Genomic DNA, 21,998 nt, shown 5'->3' with positions numbered 1-21,998 from the left:
GCCAAAAGAGCATTCCAGTTAGTTAAGGGGAAGTATCATGGGATCTAAAAGGGGTGTCTGGCTCATAAGAGAATGTGGAATTAATAAATGATCAAAGGATCTGAATAGGCAATTTTCAGATGAAGAAATTAAAGCCAACTGTAATCATGAAAAAAATGCTCCTATGGACTAGAGAGACTTACATGAACTGATGCTAAGTGAAGTGAGCAGAGCCAAGAGCAACAACAGCAAGACTAAGAGCAACAACAGCAAGACTACGTGATGATCAACTATGATGGATTTCAACAATGAAGGGATTCAAGGCAATTCCAATAGACTTTGGATGTTGAAGTCATCAGCATCCAGAGAAAGAACTATGAAGACCGAATGTGGATCAAAGCATAGTATTTTCACCTTTTTCTTGGTTTTTTTTTTTCCCCTTTTGATCTGATTTTTTTCTTGCACAATGACAAATATGGAAAAATATTTAAAAGAATTGCACATATTTAACCTAAATTGGATTGCCGGCTGTTTAGGGGGAAGGGGAAAGGGGGAAGAAGGAAGGGAGGGAGAAAAATCTGGAACACAAGGTTTTGCAAAGGTGAATGCTGAAAAATATTTTTGCATGAATTTGGATTTTTTTAGGTGCTCTAAATCACTATTGATGAGAGAAATGCAAATTAAAATAACTGGGCTATTATCTCATACCTATCAGATTGGCTAAGACAACAGGAAAAGATGATAAATGTTGAAGAGGAGATAGAAAAACTGGGATACTATTGCATTGTTATTGGAGTTGTGAACTGATCGATCCAGCCATTCTGGTAAGCAATTTGGAACTTTACAAAGAAGAATCACCAGGCCTCCGACAGACAAAAATGTGACCAATTTGCCATTTTTCTGAAGGCCCAGACTTAGGTAAAATGAGCTTGAGTCAGTAGCATCTGAACTCTGGTGACTAAAGCTCACTTACTATATAAAATCCTAGATTGATAGCTGAAAGGGATCTCAGAATCCAAAGGACAACCTAATTGTGTAATACACTCTTTGATTCAGCAGTATCACTATTGGGTCTATCCCAGATGATGGATGCCCATCAATTGGAGAACAGCTAAATAAATTACAGTATATGAATATAATGGAACAGTATTGTTCTATAAGAAATGATGTACAGGCTGATTTCAGAAAAGCCTGGAAAGACTTCCATGAACTGATGCTGAGTGAAGTAAGAACAACATTGTGCAAGTAACAAGATTATATGATGTTTGACAATGATGGACCTAGCTCTTCTCAACAATACACTGATCCAAGACAATTCCAATAGACTTGACATAAAGAAATGCTATCCACATCCAGAGAAAAAACTATGGAGACTGAATCTGAATTGAAGCATATTATTTCTACCTTTTTTGTTTGTTTTTGCTTTCTTGTGGTTTTTTCCTTTTATTCTGAATTGTTTTTCACATGGAAATATGTTGAACATGATTTACATGTATAGCCTACATAGGATTGCTTTCTGTCCTAGGGAGGGGAGAAAAGGAGGAAGGAGAAAAAATACTGAAACTCAAAATCTTATAAAAATGAATGTTGAAAACTTATCTTAACAAATTGGAAGAAAATAAAATATTGTTAAGTTTTTAAGAAAAAGTGAATGTGAAAGGGAGTAAAGTATGAAAAGATTAAAAAGTCAGGGAAAGGACTAGACCAAAAGGGCTTTCACCGCTTCAACAGAAACTTCCTATTTTGGAGGTAAAAGGAATCACTCGAGTTTTTGAGTAAGTATAAGGGGTAAAAGGCTCATGGGGAATGGAGTGGGGAGGGATCATAGATCTATGCTTTAGAAAAATCATTCTGGCAGCTAAATGGAAGATGTTTTGAAGTAGTGAGAGCCTTGAAGCAATTAGGCCAATTGGAGTAGGCAATCTCAGTTGAATGATTATGGGAGAATAAAATAATAAAAAGAATGCTTATAGGAGGTTTAGAATTGAGTGAGAAGAAAGTGAGGGGACCTAGTATACATATGGATTCCTCAAAAATTCTAGTCAAGGAAAGGGGAAATATTGGAAGACAAGCAGCAGGAATGGTCAAATCATGTCTTTTCTGAAGGATTAAGAGTTAGGCCACATTTGTAGCCAGCAAAGAAGGAACCAGTAGATGGGAAGAGATCAGAGAATCTTGGGAGAAGACATGGGTGAATAGATCAAGGGGACATGTAGAAGAGTCTGTCTTGTCAAGAAGGGCCATTTTTTCTCTTCTTTAGACATAGGACCAAAGAATTGAGTGATGTGAGACGAGGACAAAAGAAATCTCAGCTTTGACCTCCTTGTTTTTCAATGAAGCATGGGACAGGGATTTGTGGCTGAAATGATAGGGGGTGAGTGGATTGGGAGGACAGCAGGAGATTTAAAACAAAGTACACCTAATGTAGAAAAAAGAATAATTTCTGTTTCATGGTGGGTTGGGAGGACAGCAGGAGATTTAAAACAAAGTACACCTAATGTAGAAAAAAGAATAATTTCTGTTTCATGGCGACCATGTCAATATGTTTGTCAAAAATAGATTTCTTCTGCGCGGAGATCCCTGCTGTCATCTGGATTCATTAATTAATCAATCAATCAATCTGAAATGAATCACTGGAGAATGTGTCCTATATCAGACTGGAATTCAGGTTTTTCATTCAAAAATTAATCCTTTCTAATTACTCTTTTGTAAATTTGACTCAATTAGCAAAAGCCTTTGAACTTTCTTTTAATATGAACATTAGTGATAAGGCTAATTAAGATACTTAAGTTATTAGGCTTCCTTATTTCAAAAAAGGCTGAGTCTTTTTGCTATAAATTATGTTAATTTGGACAAAGTTTTACAAACTTGTGTATGGAAGGTTTTCTTGATTGGTGCTTCTCAAAGAGTGAGTGACTGGGTAAGCATCAATCAGACCATCTGAAGAGCAAATCCAAACACAAAGGGTTTGGATATAGAAGAAAATATAGATAATGCAGCTACCATAAGGGTCGCTTAACTCAGGCAAAAGCTCCACAATTCTGGTTCTTTCACTTACTAAAGACAAAAGCTCCACAATACTGATTCTTTAACTAAGCAATGAAAACTTTTGATATAGTGCTTCATAAAGTACTTGACCTTCATTATCTTATTTAATCCTGTCTGAAGGATGGATTGTATACTTCCCATCTTCCTTTAGAGGAAGAAGTTGGCACAGAAAATAGTATGACTTTCGCAAGATCACAAGGGTCATGTCTCCCAAGAAGGTGCTCTCTCTCTACTAGATGAGGACAAACTTTTTCCACTGATGATTCCTTTTTGCCCAAGCAATTTTTACATGACTCCTTAAGTATATAAAATTGGTATACAAATCAAACATTTGCTGGTAATAAATCATAATTTTGCAGTTCCTACATTGTTACGAGGCACCATATGGGGTCACAAACCACAGTTTAAGAAATTGGACACTAGAACACATCAGTTTGAGGATGAATAATCTTGATGGTGACTCAAAATAGGGCAGTGAAAGAGACATTTAGTGTGTCAGCCAGTTAAAAAACTAGTTGCCTTTGCCAAGATGTAGTATGTCATGGTTACTATTTTGAGGCACTATCTGGAGAGACAATGGTTAAAAGAATAATTCAGGGGACAAAGATCTCAAATTGCCCAATCCAAAATACCCATTGAAATGCAATTCATTTCTTACCCTGGATGCCTTCTAGTGGCAAGAAGGCCTCTGGGTCACTCCAGGCCCAGCAAGCTGGAAAGCTTTACAGAATGGAATAGAACAATGCATTGTAAACATATTTGCCACCCAAGAGTTAGCCTGGCGTTGGTGGAGAGAAGCTTGGCTACGATTTACACTGATAAAAGGACACCCCCATCTGGAGTAGGAATCTTTCAGAGTTTTAAAGGTAAATAACTTTGAGCCATCATCTAGATGCCTTCAGATCCATTCCTAGCAATCATTTCAATGGATAAGCATTTTGTAAACACTTGATTTTATGCCAGGAAGTGATTAAAAGGGGGCGACAAAGATTGGACACCATCCTATATGTTTGAGGTGGGGGAGAAACACAAGTCTGCTTTCTGGTACTTGCCATATCTTATATAGGAGATGAAGAACAGGCACTCATTCAGTGGAGACTCAGTTATGGTGCAATGAGACTAACAGAGCTGTGGGCCCAGGGGCTGGGTCACTGCTTCTGTTTGAATCCTAAATGTCTGCAAAAGAAGAGAGTGTCCAGAGCATAACCTGGAAAGCCCAGATAATGGCTATGCGGGCTATGGCCCCATATTGATCTTACTGGAAACGATGCTGTCTGATGCTCACCGTACCTCTCCATTTATTTGGGCCCCTGGCAGCTAAGGAGAGCTGCACAAGCCGGCCTTCCCACTTCTTTCCATTTATCACTCCCCACAGCAGGGACCTGTCCAATATGAAAGCACCTCCGGATGATCTAGTGTTTAATCTCGCCATCTCCAGAATCAATATCAAACTCACTCAATACTTATGTCCTGCACCAGTTACTTTTAGGAAGGAGGGACTGAGCTCAGAGCAGGCGGCACAAGGATAAATCACCACACGTCAAGATGAGAAAATCGCCTCAGATCGTCTGCTCAGCAATAATGGATGACAAGCTGGAGGTGAATTATGCATGAAATAAGCTGCAGAGGGCCACGCTCCAGCTTCTGGCATCTGTATCCAAGCATGATTTCTCAGTGGACGGTCGACTTGTCAATGCTCAGTTTGCATTTTCATCAGAGGGAAAACAACTAAAAGCAGAGAAACTGGGCCCAGCATCATCTCCGGGGCACCTAAAGAGCATGGTCTGCCTTGGTTTCTATATACTGAACTCAATCATTTAAATTATAGATTATCTCTTCTTTAGATGGAGGAAATATCCCTATTAGATTGGCCAGAAGAAGGGAAGGGGGAGCAGAGTCTGTAGCAACATGATTTTCTGGCTGCCTTTTAGTCGGGCGATTTCATCGGTGCAGAGAACTGTGGGAGGCAGCTGTGGTGCAATGGATAGAAAGGTGACCTGCAGGCAAGGAGGCAACTCCTAAGACCCTAAGCTGCTCCGAGGCTGCCAAACTGCACTGGCACAGAGTCTCCTCATCCAGCAGTTTTCTGTACCCATGAAATCACAGGCCCAGGCAGATGGAAAGTCCTCAGGCCCCGACAGGACAACAGACTTGCCCAGGTCATACGGATTGTATCAGAGAAGGATCCAAACCCAGGGTCTCCCTGACTCCAAAGCCAGCCGTGACCTATCTTATGAGGGCAATACAGAGACCATTTAAGTGGATCAGTTTCTGCCGGTCCTGGGTCTTCAAGAGGAAAAAGGACATTGCAATCAGTGAGCTCAGGACCAATGAAGGATAAAATAAAATTAAGCGCGGCCAATCTCACGGAGGAGTTCTCGGCTCAGTGGACATCCCCGATCTTTGGCCTCTGATTGCTAGCTTGTTATGGGAGATGGGTAAATGGTACTCTGGGGCTTGAAAAGCAGATAAAAGAAGTCATGGTGAAGGAAAGAGGCAGGCCCCACAGCCCACTCTGCTTTCCTACCTAAATGGTCCCATTACCTTTCCTGATCTTGTCGTGAAAGTTAATGGCATCCACCGAAGCTGTGACAATGTTGGTCTTGCAATGGCGGGCGGCCACAATCCCAGCTACTTCATCCATGAGCTTCATAGTAACACCTGTACAGAGAAAAAGAGGCCCATGAGAGTCACACAACAGCCACAGAGTGTGTGAGATGCAGATGTAAATGTACATCCCAGAAGAAACTCATAAAACCCCAACCACCTCCTACTAACTTAACAGCAAGATCTGGAGCAACAGGTGAGGCTTGTAGGAACGTGTTTGAATTTGGCATCTTGTATATGGATTAAACTGTTGTTCCTGAAGACATTTAAATCAAGTGTTCACGACACGATTGCTAACCACGCCAGGGAGCTTCACTCCTAGAACCAGGCTTTGCTGAAGAACACCAGAGGACTCGGGGTCTTTAAATCTTAAAGGAGACAGTGCTGGCCAAGCTTGACTCTGCCCCAAAGAACAAAGGTTTGGAGAGCCTTTGGCAACATCAGGAGCAGATTTGCTTCTCGTTCCCTCCCCTCTCATCCCTGCCCTCTTCCCCTCAGCATTCAATAGGGAAGGCAAGGGAAGGGAATGAGCATTTATATAGTGCCTACCTCATGCCAGGCACTGTGCTAATCACAACCCTGGGAGGGAGATGCCATTACCAATCTCTATTCTACAGACAGAGAAACTGAGGCAAACAGAGACTAAGCCATCTGTCCAGGGTCACACAGTTATCAGGTACCTGAGGCTGGATTTGAACACAATGATTATGGGCTCTAAGCTCAGTGCTCTAGCCATTGTGCCCTGCATGAGGTGCCCTGGATCTCTCTCAGAAACAAGATTTACTTCCTTTGTATCACTTTCCCTGTTCCTAAAGTTAACAAAACTCAAACATCTCCTGATGTAGTGGAGAAAATACAGCGTGGGGATGCTGTGTGATGCTGGCTCTGAGGGATAAAGCACTTCACTGCCCTGGTTTCAGGTCTTCCTGGCCCGTTTTCTCCTCTCCATAGCTTGAGAGCTGGATGTACAATCCCCAAAGTTCCTTCCCACCTTCAGTCTTCTAACCCTACTTTGGCAGTAGTGAGTTTGGAGGACTCTCTATTCATCTACAGGGATGTCAGTTATTTCCCAAACCTCAGAGGAAGAGATGCAAACATGTGGAATTGTGAGGCATTCGAGACAAAGCCTGTCAAACCACAAAGGTGGCGGCCAGGTGGAAAGAAAAGGAGCTCGCAGCCTTGACGATAGCCGAGGGCAGCCATCAGTTTGGCCTTCAGATGGCATCCACAGGGCAGGGGAGGTGTCTCGGGCTGCACCAAAATCCAGGACCTTGCAGGGAGCTTTTCTCAGCTTGGCTCACCATTCGAGCCTTGTCTCCAGCTAACCAGCCTTGCAGAGCGCAGCCACCTCCACACCACAACGGCCCAGCAGCTGCAGGGCCTATCCACACATGGCCACCTCCCTTTGTGGGGCATCCCCTGGGGCTGGGTCCAGCCACAGTGATGGCTGTGCTGACCATAGCACCCAACACAAAAGAGGGCTAACTTAATAAATGCTGACTGCCTTGACTTGAGCTTACACTGGAATGAGGGAACGAGGACTTGCAAAAACATGAACAGCACAAATTTAAGTGAATAATTACAAATAGATACCAAATTGCTAAATACAAGGTAGTTTTTCAATTTTTTTTGGGGGGGGGAGGGAGGAGGGATGGCTTAGAAAAGGTTTCTTGCAGAAAATGGCACCTGAACTGTGTTTTAGAGGGAGGACTTTGTGGGTCAGAGGTGAAGAGGGGAAGGATTCTGGGGGTGAGGGATGGCCACAGGGAAGACATGGGATGGAGGGTCAAATGCAAGGAAAAGAGGAACGGTTAGTTTGCCTGTGGAGGAAGGATGTCCAGGAAGGCTAGAAAGAGAGGACAGGCCCAGGAGGTGAAGGGCTTTCAGAGCTAAATAGAGGTATTTAGATTTTGTCCTGGAGGCAAGAGGAAGCCACAAGAGTGACCAAGTAGGAAACTCACAGACTCCACTTAAGGAAAATGACTTTTATGGCAGCGTATAGGATGGCTTGGAGAGAGAGAGGTGAAGCATTAAGACCCAGGGGGAGGCTGTGCCCATAAGTGAGGCAAGAGGCAGGGAGGGCCTGAAGTAACAAGGGAGCTGGGAGAGGACAGAGGGGAGTCAGGCCTCATGAGGTGAGGGAGAGCTGGCGATTGGATGGATGGGGTGAGATAAGACCAAGGGTACGAGCCCGGCTCATTGGAAGGATGACACTGCCCTTGAGAGACAGAAGGTGCAGGTCTTGGAAAACAGAGTGAGAGACATTCTGTACATGCTGAGTCTGAGATACCTGGGACACCTAATCTAATCGACAACTGGGAATGCTGGTGAGGTCGGTCTGGGAGTCACTTGCACGGAGGGAATACTTCAATTCCTAACAGCCGGGGAGATGACGAGCAAGGCTACAGAGGGAGGGGAGAAAGGGCCTCCCATAGAACCCTGAGGTTCCCCCAGTGAAGGGTGGGTGATGTGGGTGTGGAACTGAGGAGCAGCATTCAGCAGGTGGTGAGAGTGAAAAGAGAGTAAGGTCACACACATCCCCACCCTGCCCCAGAAGTATCCAACAAGAGAGAGGACGCTCAACAGTGTCAAGTGCAGCGGCCAAGTTGGAAAGGAAGAGGGCCGAGGAAAGACAATCACAAACTCAGAAAAGTGTGGAGAGGGGAGTTTTAGCCAGACTGCAAGGGGTTAAGAAAAGGAAAAGAAGGGGAAGTAGAAGTGTGGAAGCTTTTTCAAGGAGTTTGGCTGAGAAAGGGAAAGGAGGCAAGGTGCACATGAAGGGGTGGAAGGAGAGCAGGAATCAGCCCAAATGGTTTTAAATCACTTAAGGTCTACTTTAGGAAAATGCACGTTCTATTTCGCCACTCAGTGTCTTTGTTTCCTCATTTATATAAATGAGCTAGATGGGCTGATATGCCATGGGGTTTTAGGGAAAGGAAAATGAATTTTTTAAAACGGGGTTATAAAAAGTTCTGCAAATTACAGCTGTGGTACAAAATGCTCCTTAATAATCCACAAGAAGAATATTCTAATAAAACCTATATTAAATTAACACACAGGCAGGTGGTAGGAACTCCACAAAGAAGTGAACTAATTCTCCCCTGAGAGAAGGCCCTGCTATTTCTCTGAATTTACAAAGTGATCAAAGAATATGGCACAAGAATAGAAAAGGGCTGAGTGGAAGACAATGCTTTCGGATATAAATGGTACTCTTAGATGGAGAAGCTTCCAACCCAATCCCAAATACCACCTTCATTTTGTACAAATGGTTCCATAGAGCCGTCATAAAAGTTACCAAGGACAAAAGGTGCTAAGAGCTACAAAGAACCACAAACAGATTTTAACTCCCCAATTCGCTTGAGACAAAGAGCCAGCCCTGGAAGGAACAGATCTGGAAGAGCAGCCTTGGGCAATGATCAGTCTTCTTTTTCTAAGATTTTAGTTTCTGTCACTGTGACAGAGAATATCTAATACAGGATTTCCTTCTCTGAAAAGTTTTTTTTTTAATCCATTAATTTAAGATTACTAGGCATTTCTTTGTTGAAATCCAGTTATATTCTTAGAAGCATTCTTTTTAATAGCAAGAAAAGTGACCATTCATGGGTTTCTGGTGATTGGGAAGTTGCTGAACAAATTGTGATCTTCAATGTAACAGATCGTTTATATTAGTCTCTGTGGATGATGTAGCCCAAGTCCACTTTCTCCTCCTCCCTCATATTCCCAAAGACTTAAGCGTCATCTCTATGCATACAAATGTCAAATCTACATTCTGCCAGTCAATCTCTCTCCTGAATTCCAGGTCCACATCACCAGCTGTCTTATTGGACATTTCCAGCTGGATCCCATAAGTATCTTCAACTTCTCACGTCTTAGAACTCATGTCTCCCAAACTTGCCTTTCAGTGACCTCATTCAGGATTATACCCACAAAATCTCCCACATCAGACTCTTTGTTCCAGACTTTCATCACCTCTTACCTGGTCTATTTTCCAAGTGAGTTTCCAATCCATTCTCTAACCTAAAGTAGATTCTCCTCAGTGTAAGTCCAACCACGGCTCTCCCCTACACAACAAACTCCAGTGGCACCTTCAGGACACAGATACACACTCCTCTGTTTTGCATTGAAATCCCGGCCTTCACAACCTGGCCCTCTGCTTTTCCTTTCTAGTTTCCTTCCACGCTTCTTTGAGTGGAAGAAAGGGGCTTCTTTCCGGTCCATCTCTTGGTTACATACTAGTTCAGGCCGGCACCCATACCTGGAACATCCTATTTCCCCAATCCTGCTCCCAGAATCCCTCGTTGCTTTCAGGACTCCGATGAGATGCCATCTGAACAGGTAAAGCCTTTCTTGGGGGTGTCTCCGCTAAATCTCCCTTAGATTCAATGTGAGTTCTCAACAGGAGAAGAGCAGGCTGGATTACCTTAAGGAAATGTACGCTCTTCTGAAGATCTCAAAGGAGCCTCACAAGGAAAGCTTTATTCTAACACCAACATGGGGCTGCTCTGTGTCAGCAGAGCTTGGAACACGATGGTCTTTGAAGAATTAAAAACGAATCCCAAACAGGGCAACTGGTGGCTGTGAACAGGCTGCAACACTTAACAAAGGAGGAATTCCCAATCTATTCTTACTTGCACACCATGTTAGCTCTGAGGATACCAAGAAAGGCCTGTCCTCAAAGGGCTTCCTTTCTAGAAGGGGAACGATAGTTACCTAGGCAGGCAGATAGGAGGTCAGGGAACAGAGATGGGCTGGTCCCCAGATGAGGGACAGGAGAGGTGATGCCCTGAACAGAAGACAGGCAAGTCTGGGGGAAGCCCTGGTGGGCCAGATTTCTGGGAGGACACCAATTAGCACTCCATCTGCGTCACTAGAAAACTCTTCTGAATTGAGAAAACTGTAGGTACATGTGGACATTTTGGGTGTTCTTAGATGTATATTTGGTTTCCTGCACTAGAATCCAAGTTCTTCCAAAATGGACCAGTTTTATTTTTGTCTTTGTGTTTCTGGTGTTCAGCACAGTGCCCTGCAGGTAGCAGACACTTTAAAAATACCTGATGGAGTATAACTGCACCATGAGAAATGACTACTATAAAGAATATAAAGAAATATGAAGAGGATTCTATGTACAAAAAAAAGTACAATGAGGTCAAAGAATATAAAGAAATTGGGGGAAGATTCTATGAAGTGACACAAAACAAAAAAAGTACGATGAGGTCAAACCAATTACAGTTACCTAAGGGGAAAAAAATAATAATGATGAATTTACTATGCACCTACTATGTTTTAAGTACTGTGCTAAGCACTAGGGACACAAAAAAAGGCCAAAAAAAGAGTCCTTCCCCTCAAGAAGTTTACAATCCAACAACAAAAGTCATAAACATAAGAAAACATTTTGTACTTTTAAAAATTTGCTTTCTTATTAAAGCTAACATTTTCAACTAAATAAGTTTACAATTTCACAGATGATCATTCTTGTTTATGTATTGAATTTGAATTTGTTTTTTTTTAATGAAACATTTTAAATTAATAACCATTCCTAAGACTTCCTTTCTGCTTCTTTTGTTGTGATCAGAGGTGTCTGAACTAGACAGAAAAGAAGCTATTCCAATAACGTAACATAGCTAGGAAAGGTAAATTTAGTCAATCTACACTGTGCTTAAACATTATAGTCAGTCAAAAGACAACTTTTCACTCCAGGGCTTCTGTTCAAAGAAATAGAAAAAAAGAGATGGAAAAAGACACCTAACAACCTAATGCACATCACCTAGGACAGTTTGCAAAGTACAAGTCTCTTTGGGGCTGAGGGAAGGAGGGAGGATGTCTCAACATTAAGAATCTGCTGCTATAGAAGGGGAGAGAAATTGTGAGGAAAAAGAGGCTAAAAGGGCTGGGGAAAACCAAGGGAATTACCCCAAATAAGCCAGGAAGACAAAGCATGAGCTGAGGTGGCCATACCCGCAAAGAGAGCCTTCAGATCTAACTGCAGTTTGACTTGTGTGTCATGGCCCCTTCTAGTAGTGAAGTCTATGCTCAGAAAGAGCTTTTTTGGTTTTTTTGTTTTTTGTTTGTTTATTTGGGAGGGGGGAGGGGGAGCGGGGCGCAGAGATGAGGGTTTTGAAATTAAGTGACTTGCCCAGAGTCACACAACTAGTTTTAAAGTGTCAAGTCTCAGGTCTTCCTGACTCCAGGGCCAGTGTCCTATCTACCTCAGTGTCCCAGAATGATGTCTTTAAATACATAAATAAAATGAACAGGATTACAAAGGAAATCAGTAATGCTGAAATACAATGATGAAAATTTTAAAAAAAGACAACTAATTTAAAAAGGAAAAGGACTAATATTGAGAAATACTATATAAGACATTATTACAATCTCTCCTTCACAATGCTGATATGGCAGCAATCCCATCAAGTCCAGGCAATTCCCTACTTAAGTTTGTTATCCAAAATTGTATCTGCTTGGTTCGGGTCAATGAAGAAGAAGTCAGATGGTCTATATAGAACTCATTTTCAAGTGCAAAGAATGTAATCTGCTAAGTTGGTAGATAGATGGATGAATGGACAAATGGACAGATAAATAGGTAAATCTCTTTGCAATTGAAGCTATCGTGAAAGGCCAGAGATTCTTCCTATAACTTCTTTCTTTCCCATAGCTACCTAAAAGTATTACCCAATTCTTGTCAGAAATGCTTATTATAAAACTGAAATTTGCTCAGGTTAATTACTTTCAAAATTTACCTATTTTTACTGCAGCCTTGTTTTGACATCACATTTGTTTTTTAATATCTCCATCTCCTTATTGCCATCCAGTCATAGCTTCGAGATTAAAAGAGGAAAAAATTACAAAACACCAACCAACCCCAGCCACATCTGGGAGTGTATGAAATATTGTGCTAACACATCAGGATTTCCCCTAGCTACAACACTATCTCTTCCTCTCCAGTGACAAGAAGGACATGCATTTTCTCAATGATCCAAAGCTCAGTTTTTAAAGGAACTGAAATTATTTTTCTGTATCAATAACCTATCATTATTAAATTAGGATTAAAGTTCTTTCTATTTCCTCATTCACAGACTAACTCCTGTAGGTCAGACATTCAGTCTCTAAAAGGCATTGCTGATAGAAGAGATTGGCCAAATCCATGCTCCTCAATCTTAGACAGGACCCCAACTCAACTAGGAGGATTTATTTCTGTTTAGAGAATCTAATGGAGGTGAAATCTTGCCTTCAGAAATAAGCCCATGTCATTGCTCCCCTCCACTGCAGTCTGGGGTAACTCAGCTTTTAATGGAAAAAAAAATCCACCCAAATAGCTTGGATAGAGATGAATTCTTTCGTCTAAAGGGCTGGAAGTCACTGAATCTCATGATTAAGCCACATTCTCAGAAGGAATTGAAGACTTTTAGTCCCCCTCCTCATTAATTGTTCACCAATCAGGTATTTAAACATTCAATGATCTCCATAGCTTGGTTACTGAGAAAGATCACTAATCATTAATTTATTATCAGCTAGCCTAATTAATAAATTGATTATTATTTGCCCAGAAATTGTCTCAGGCTTTTTGTCCCATTCTCAGAACTGATTCTACTCTATTCCAAATTTTGTTTCTTAGTAATAAATCATCTTTTTTGTTTGCTTTCCTCAATATCTGTAAGTAGTCTAAAGTAAAACAGCTAGCCATAGTAAGACAGGAGCTTATGCCTTCACTCACAATAAGGAGGTACCTAAAGCATCATGACTGGCAAGTTTCTAGATTAGAAGTATAAGTGACTTATCTAAATACAGTAAGTGTTGAAGCAGAAGTTGAACACAAAACACCTTACTCCAAATCTATAGCTACTTCTATTACTTAATATAGTCTGTGAAGACCTCTTTAAATATGTACCAATTGTCTAAAGGAACATTACCATGATTTTCATCTTAAAATGTTTTGAAAATGCTTCTTAAAAGGGCCTCTTTTCTAGGAACATCTTAGAAGTTTTAAATCACTTAGAGCCAACAATTGGCATCCCAACTATGAGAAAATAAATTTTGCAAATTGCAGTCTTCCAAGTCCTGTATGTATAATCTGAGTTTTGAAACAGAACTGATGACAACAAAATTGTAGGATTCACCATCCCTGGATATTTCAGTCGTTTGAGGAAATATGGGAAAGAAAGCATAGTCTTGCTTGGCTGCTAGCATGTAGATAAACATCTGGTACCAAAGATATTTTTGAATGTAACATTTAACTGCCTTAACAGATCTTTAAAAAGTGTTGACAGCATGTTGACTGGTCTAAAAATAGGTGCTGAATGTTTATTTTTTTCAAAGGCAGTGGCTGGTTGACTAGGTCATGTTTCTCGACTACCCCAAAGCGGCAGTTAAAGAACCACCATTTATGGAGCCAAGGACGACTGCTCGGTGGGTAGATATTTTAGTTATTCCATTTCTATATTTAATCTTAACTGACAGAATGAGGGTCTTAGATTTCTATATTAAGAAAATCACTTCATCTTATTTTAAACAAGCCACCCTTTGTGTTAACAAACAAGGGATTATTTTAAAATCAGATTTAGCAAGACTCCCAAAACAGCACTAGCCTCCTCCTCTTCCCTGTGTTATAAATTTACCTGCTTCTGTTCTTCTGAATCTGAACCAAGCACAGATGAATATTAACCAGAATAACTAAGGCACTGGTGTAGTAGAGATGATGGGTCTGAAAAAAGACTAATTTTCAGAGGTGGGCAGTATTGTGGAGGGGGGTTAATCATGGCATACTTCCTGAATGGGCACTGGATACACTATGGAAGGAGGGGGAGAAATGAGAAAGGAACACTCCCTGCTTGAAAGGTACTCCATCATGTGAACGAATCCAACCATTTTGGAGAGTAGTTTGGAACTATGCTCAAAAAGTTATCAAACTGTGCATACCCTTTGATCCAGCAGTGTTACTACTGGGATTATATCCCAAAGAGATTATAAAGAAGGGAAAGGGACCTGTATGTGCACGAATGTTTGTGGCAGCCCTTTTTGTAGTGGCTAGAAACTGGAAACTGAATGGATGTCCATCAGTTGGAGAATGGCTGAAATAAATTGTGGTATATGAAAATTATGGAATATTACTGTTCTGTAAGAAATGACCAACAGGATGATTTCAGAAAGGCCTGGAGAGACTTACACGAACTGATGCTGAGTGAAATGAGCAGGACCAGGAGATCATTATATACTTCAACAACAATACTATATGATGACCAGTTCTGATGGACCAGGCCATCCTCAGCAACGAGATCAACCAAATCATTTCTAATGGAGCAGTAATGAACTGAACTAGCTATACCCAGAAAAAGAACTCTGGGAGATGACTAAAAACCATTACATTGAATTCCCAATCCCTATATTTATGCACACCTGCATTTTTGATTTCCTTCACAAGCTAATTGTACAATATTTCAGAGTCTGATTCTTTTTGTACAGCAAAATAACGTTTTGGTCATGTATACTTATTGTGTATCTAATTTATATTTTAATATATTTAACATCTACTGGTCATCCTGCCATCTAGGGGAGGGGGTGGGGGGGTAAGAGGTGAAAAATTGGAACAAGAGGTTTGGCAATTGTTAATGCTGTAAAGTTACCCATGTATATATCCTGTAAATAAAAGACTATTAAATAAAAAAATTTAAAAAAAAAAAAAAAAAAAGAAAGGTACTCCATCAGGGAATAGGATGTGAAGATAATAAAAATGAAGCAGTTGAGGCAGGCACTAGAGCTCAGAGGAAGGAATCAGGAGATTTCATGTATAATATTAAGTTTTAGTTGTCATTGAATTGTAGGAATATTCCTGTGCTGATAAAAATGAGATGTAAGAAATTCAGAAACATGTGAAAAGATGTGTATGAACTGATGTACAGAGAAATAAGTAGAACCCGGAGACCAATATGATTACGAAGGTGCAAAAGGAAGGATGTCTCAATTCTGAATAATGGAAAAAGCAATAAAGATCCTAGAAAAGAAGAAATGAACCATATCATCCTTTGTGGTGACAAGAGATGTAAGGGGCTGCTAACCCTATATACTGCCCAATCAAATAAAATGTATTTATGTTTATCATTTTTCCTCGGAGACAAGGCAAAATTCAATGGGAAGGGGACATGGGAAATGACCATGATGCATCAATTACATACATACATTTCTAAGTATGCCACATGACACAGAGCAAACGATCTTTTGGAAGCACCTTTACCTGGCCCAAATCATAGAATTCCAGATTTTGTAAAGGAATCTTCTGAATATCCCTAAATCAATCAAATAAGATGTATTTATTTCTATTATTTTTCCTCAGAGACAAGGCAAAGTTCAATGGGAAGGGGACATGGGAAATGACCATGATGTACATACAAAATGCATCAATTTCATACATACATTTCTAAGTAAGACACATGACACAGAGCAAATGATCTTTTGGAAGCTCCTTTACCTGGCCCAGATCATAGAATTCCAGACTTTGTAAAGGAATCTTCTGAATATCCTTAAGTAATAATTGCCTCCCAAACAGCTCTAACCTGTATTTATGAGTCCAGCCTCTGTTTGAAGGCTCCAGTGAGGGGGACACCCCCTGCCTCTCTAGACAAATCCTTCTCCTCTGGGCCTGCTTCCTCACAGCAAGCCTCCTTTAAGCAGGATGCTATTTCCCATCCATCAGTCCTTCTAGTAATGCACCCTTGGGCCTCAGGGAACAAATCTAAGCTGTCTTTATTCCACAGGGAGCCCACTGGAAGGCAATTTCATATACTAAAGCTAAAATGCTTCACTTGTTTCAGACTTGCCTGAAATAAGCCTTAGCTAATTTTGTTATTCCATATTTAAGAGAAGCATTTTTCAAGTTGTGAAAAAGCGCCGTTCTCGGATCACTGCATCTACCTGGAAACAATATAATAAACGGTACCTTTTCCAAGGATTGCAAACTCTTGATGGTTAAGAGCTATTTTTATGACAAGACGGAGGATGGGATAGGGATCAGTGTTATTATGCATGCACTATTCATTCCTTCATTCATCATGGTAAATGAGAATATTAGAAGGTGCCTAACCTTCCATGTCACCGATGAATTTGGCCAACGGGGAGGGAAGCTTTAATAATGATCCAGAAGAGATCCTAGACACAGCAGCCCAGAAGTCAGTTTTCAAGGCCTATTCCCTGGCTAAGCATCTCCACAGTCTAAACTACTGACTATATGACCTAAAATTCAAGAAGGGAAAACTGTCCCCCAGCAGTGGAGACACATGCCTCTCAGCCGGGGAGAACAACGAGAAACAGCCACAGTAGTTAGGCCAGGGAGATCCTCCTTGGGGAGCAGGAGGACACTAAATCACACATATGTGGACAATCACAAGGTGAGCTGGATGTCAAGACTGTGTTTGTGGAACCTGGGACTTTGATACCCATAAGAAATCATCACCCAACCAGCGTTAGCCAATCTTCCTCCACAGGGACACTTGGGAAAAATTCTCTAGGGGCTAGCAGAGGAAAACTGAAGCCAAACTCCAAAGTTGGAAGGAACCTTATAAACAGGCCCAAAGAAATTGCTTGTCACAAGCAGCCCAGAATTTGAGCTGCAACGCCCAAAGCCCAAAGCCCACAGAGTCTTCATTACAGCACGCCCACCAGCCTTGGGTCAGGGCACTGACCTCCTGCCTTCCCTCCCCTGCTCCTGCTTCTGCCCTCTGGGGAACACAACCACCAGATCTCATTTTTCTTCCACATGACAGCCCTTCCTACACTTGAAGGCAGTAATCCTCCTGAGTCTTCTGCTAAACATTCCCAGCTGTTCACCCTATTCCCCATGATACCGACTGGCTGCCCACTTCTGGCCGCTCTCCAGCTTATGTCCTCCTCAAACTGTGATAGCCACTGGACCGAATACTACTTCTAAGGAGACAGCTTCTGACAAGGTCAGAGGCCAGCAGGACGACCATCCCCCTAACTCCTGGCTGCTAAACCTCAATACATCTCAAATCCACATCATAGTTTTTGGGTACACACATCCCACTGCTGGCTCACTGGGATGTCACAGATCACTAAAACCCACAGAGCTCTTCCAAAATTGCCATTTAGCCACGGCTTATTGGTACGCAAACTTAAGATTTATTCCTACTTCCATTTTATTGAATTCAGCCCAATGTTCCAGCTTATTGAGGCCTTTTTTTGGTGACTGGCTATAATTCACTATTTGCTATTATTTCCCAAGGCTGCATCATCTGCAGATTTAATGAACATAGCTAGCTTCAGCCATAGTTTGTAGGCCTTACTACCAGGCTCTCTGGGCATCGAATCTTTTGCAGATTTGGTAAAGATATCATCTACACTATTACCAAGTCAATAAGAATGGTAAAAGCACAGACCCCCAAGAATGGTAAAAGCACAGACCCCCACGGTATTCACTAGAGACCTCCTGCCATACAATATCGAATCTCTTTGAATCCAGACACTCAATCGGGTCTGAATCCATCTAACTGTATATGGTCCAGTCCGCATTTCTCCATCTTCTCCCCAGGAGCAATGTGAGATGCCAGAGCAAAAGCTTCACTTCTGCTCATCTATTAGCTGAAGAATTCTATCAAAGGCAGGCGCTGAACCTAGCTGAATCTTCTCACCTCCCATCCTTGCCAGCTCTTTGTAACCAAGTGCCTCTTTTCAAGATGTTTGCAAGGCATCTTTTCAATGAGCCATTGCAGGATTTCTCCAAGGACTGAAGTTAAAAACACTGGCCTAGGTTAAGCTCTCTTTCTCTGCTTCCTCCTCCTCCTTTTAAATCCTGGGACAGCATCTGCTCTTCATTGGTCTTGTGGCATTTCTCTCATTTTCCATCTTTCCCATATCTGAGCCCAAAGTGGATATCCAAGGACATTATTCCATTTGGGTCAGATAACTCTTGATGTTCTCAATCATCCTGGGTACAAATTTCTCTCAATGATTTTATGTATTTTCTAATTGCAGAGAAAATGGAAGCATAATCAGAATTTGTTATGGGCCAGAACTTGAAAACAAGTGAAATTGAGGAGACAATGGTTAAATCTAATTTAGCATTGATTTAATCCAACAAATAAAGGTTTCCTAGTGATATGATGATTGATTTGTATTCAGTGTACACCATATAAGCTAGAAGCTCTCAGAGGCTGAGACAGATTCATTCCATCATCTATCTTTGTAGTGACTGGAGGCTGAAGCACAAATCCTTGCAATTCGGGGAGATTCGGAGGCCAGAGAAGGAGGCAGGAGCTCAAGCTCTCGGAACCAAGGAGAGAGATAGCTAAGAAAGCTTATCGGGCCCCAGGAAAGGAGACAATAAAGGATTTGAACTTTAACCCCTGGCTACTTGTGTGATGATTACTGAACTGAAATGAAGGCTGCTTCCAGAGACCCCAAGAAAACCTCAACAGAGAATATTACATTTTAGAGAGAATATTACAAGAATTGAGATCTTTGACATCAGTTATTTCATCCATCCCCCATGAAGGTCCCTTCTCTGATCCTTTTTTCTCCCCACCAAAGTGAACAAAACCCGTTTGCTTGTGCTTTACTTGTCTTGTCATCCTCAGCTTATTCTCAGCATGGTCATTCCTGACATTCTTTTTGTAGGACTGTTACCTGCCCTTGCTTCCAAATCTAAGACATTTAAGATACTGGTGCATCCAAAGAAAAGTCTCTTCACATAATTCCCATTTTTCCTCCTCATTGTAACTGCTTCCTTCTGTTCTTCAGAATGTCTTCAGGAATGACAATGATCCCTCTAGACTAGAGCATCTTCTATTCTGTGCTACACAATCAATCTTACCTCTAAATACTTTAAATTGGCTTTCTTAAAATCTAGGGTGTATTATACAACCTATGCTTGGATTTCTCGATCATTAACGCAAGGAGTGATCACTTACCCTCCCCCTCAAGAGTTCCCTACTCTTAATAAGCATTAGACCCAGAATAAATTTTCTTTTGTTGATACTTTCTACTTTTTAAAGAATGAAATGATTACTAAGACAAGTCAAGAAGTTCTCAGTTACTCTGCTTTTGGCAGAGAATTCCAGCAGCTGCCTATAATATGCTTTCTGCCAGAATTGTGATCTTTTCCCATAATACAGAACAGATATTTCCTTTTTCTGTTCAGATAGATTGTAGTGTACTCCATTGTCAAAATGATTTGATTTGGCTTTCTCTGTCAACTGACCTGCAACCAAATGTTTCATCAGGCTTCTCTCTGGCCCTGAGTATACCTTACTGGGCAGTGCTTCCTCCTTTTCTCTGGCCAATTTCTTTTGCTTAGGGTAGACCTCTCCAGAACCACTGCCCACTCCCAGACTTCACCTTAGTCAGTCTCAAGAAATAACTCTAAGATCAAATTTGCCTCCTTTCCATCACAACCTCTGATTCCACTTTCTTGTTGGCTACACTCTGGATATTTTGGTGTAGTTATCTGAGGCCATGGTTTTTTCTAAGTGGTTCCTTCTAGGAACTTCTGCCTCTGTTAACAGCTGTCATTCCTTCACTGTTATTCCTCTGTTATCAAGCTTAGATGGTAAAAATCCAGGCTTGTCCCTTCTTGAACCCTTTTAGTTTAAAGCCTTTTTTGCTTAACATTTGCAAGGGCTACAGTAAATATAATTTTACATGAGGGTTTGAAGAGATTCTGTGGGATTCTTAGGGATCCTGGTCTCAAACTGTTTCTTAAATTCAGTTTTTTTTCTCTTTTGGAGATTTAAAAAAAAAAAAAGCCTTTCTATATATAACCAGCTAAAACCACAACAGCAACAAAAGAATTCAATGCTACAGCTGGCATTCTGGAGTCACACAGTTTATTTCTTCTCTCCCAGCCTACATTTCACAGTACAAGGTGCATAAGATGTAGAGTATATGGTCTTTTCTACTTCTTAGAAGCATTGGTGTTCCCAATGCAACTACAGTAACAAGACTAGGCTACTGTATTCATCACAGATCAGTAGGCAAGTTGCTACAGAAGCTCACAGGTACCATCTTTGTTATCCAGTTCATAGCCAAGTTTTCCTAGGGACATATACATATACATACATACATACATACATATAAAGATTATATAGATATACACATATATTTATATACATACATATATATAAAAATTTATATGTATGTATACATACTACATTATACCCTTTGCTCCCATTTCTAACCTAATGTCAACAGGGATAAACAATGGCCCATTAAACCTAACTTATATTACAAGAAGCTTCACCACTATCACTAACCTATTATTCCTTTCCAGAAGAAAATTAACCCATAAAACTTATGGATTCTGTTGGATTATCAAATTAACTCTGGGAATCCAATGACCTAGAACACAAACAACCCTTTTAAGGCAGAAAAGCTTGACGGGAAAGGTGGGAGGGAAGGAGGTCTTCTCTGATAGACATGTTTGTAGACAGAAGATTGAAAAAGGTAGAAAACAATGGAATCCTGGCAACTCATTTTCTGAAATACAGAAAGTTGCCTCCAGGGACAGTCAACAATCACTTTCAACATGTCATTAGGAAGACTCACCAGAGGCTCCTGCAATTCTCCAGTTGTAGATAAATCTATCCTTTCTCATTTCTTTCTTTCTTTCTGTGTGTGTGTGCGTGTTTGTATGTGTGTATGTGTGAGTGTGTGTCTGTCTATCTGTGTGTCTGTCTCCCACACAGACACACATATCTAGTGACTGTGGTCTGGAACCACCCAAGAAGATTTCTTCTAGAAGACTAATAGAAAGGCTCCCTGAGAGCCCCAAGCAAAGACCACCCTGGAAAACAGACTCGATCCCACAATTCCCTACAGATGGATGCTTTACACATCTTGTTACTGTAAATACATCTGTTCAAGCCACCTACCAGATTTCTTATAATTCAAATTGTCAAATCTGCAAACAGTTTAAGGCATAGCCAATCCATCAGTAGCACAAGGCCCCCATCCAAATGCCTGCCAAAAGCCTCTCCCAGAACGCACCACATACGCATCTCCCAGAATACATTACACCATATACATCCCACTTGCCAGGGGACCCTCCAGGATCCATTCAAGGTAACAAGAAGCATCTCCAAAGTGGGTCTAGGGAACTCAAATTTCTTTTCCCAATCATCATTACTGAGTAGGAAGAGGACCTGTATTGAAGATATATCCCTGAAACGTTATCTTGCAGAATTTGGGAGTGAAATGGAATTACTTTTCAGGAAAATCAGTTCCAAGAGGCTGACAACAGAGCAATAAGCAAATTAAAGTATCCCTTACTCCCATTCCTGTTGAAGGCCTAGCACAGTAGCTTGCCCTTGATCCTTGAAGACTTATTTATGCCTAACCTGGAGGGTGGCTGACAAAGCCAGGGC

The 21,998-nt window shown here is 41.1% G+C and overlaps 1 protein-coding gene across 4 annotated transcripts in view; it reads right to left on the bottom strand.

Moving 5' to 3' along the window:
• Positions 1-21,998, bottom strand: part of ACOT7 (acyl-CoA thioesterase 7) — a 146,698-nt gene that overhangs the window by 50,898 nt on the left and 73,802 nt on the right. For all 4 annotated transcript variants that reach the window (XM_031963725.1, XM_031963728.1, XM_031963727.1 and 1 more), the window contains one exon: positions 5,572-5,688. In XM_031963725.1, coding sequence (XP_031819585.1) covers positions 5,572-5,688 — 117 coding nt within the window. The remainder of the gene's footprint in view (positions 1-5,571; positions 5,689-21,998) is intronic.

The sequence above is a fragment of the Sarcophilus harrisii genome, chromosome 3 (assembly GCF_902635505.1).
Source record: "Sarcophilus harrisii chromosome 3, mSarHar1.11, whole genome shotgun sequence".
NCBI classification, from domain to species: domain Eukaryota; kingdom Metazoa; phylum Chordata; class Mammalia; order Dasyuromorphia; family Dasyuridae; genus Sarcophilus; species Sarcophilus harrisii.
The sequence above is the reverse complement of the archived record's forward strand: the minus strand, read 5'-3'. Positions and strand labels throughout refer to the sequence as shown.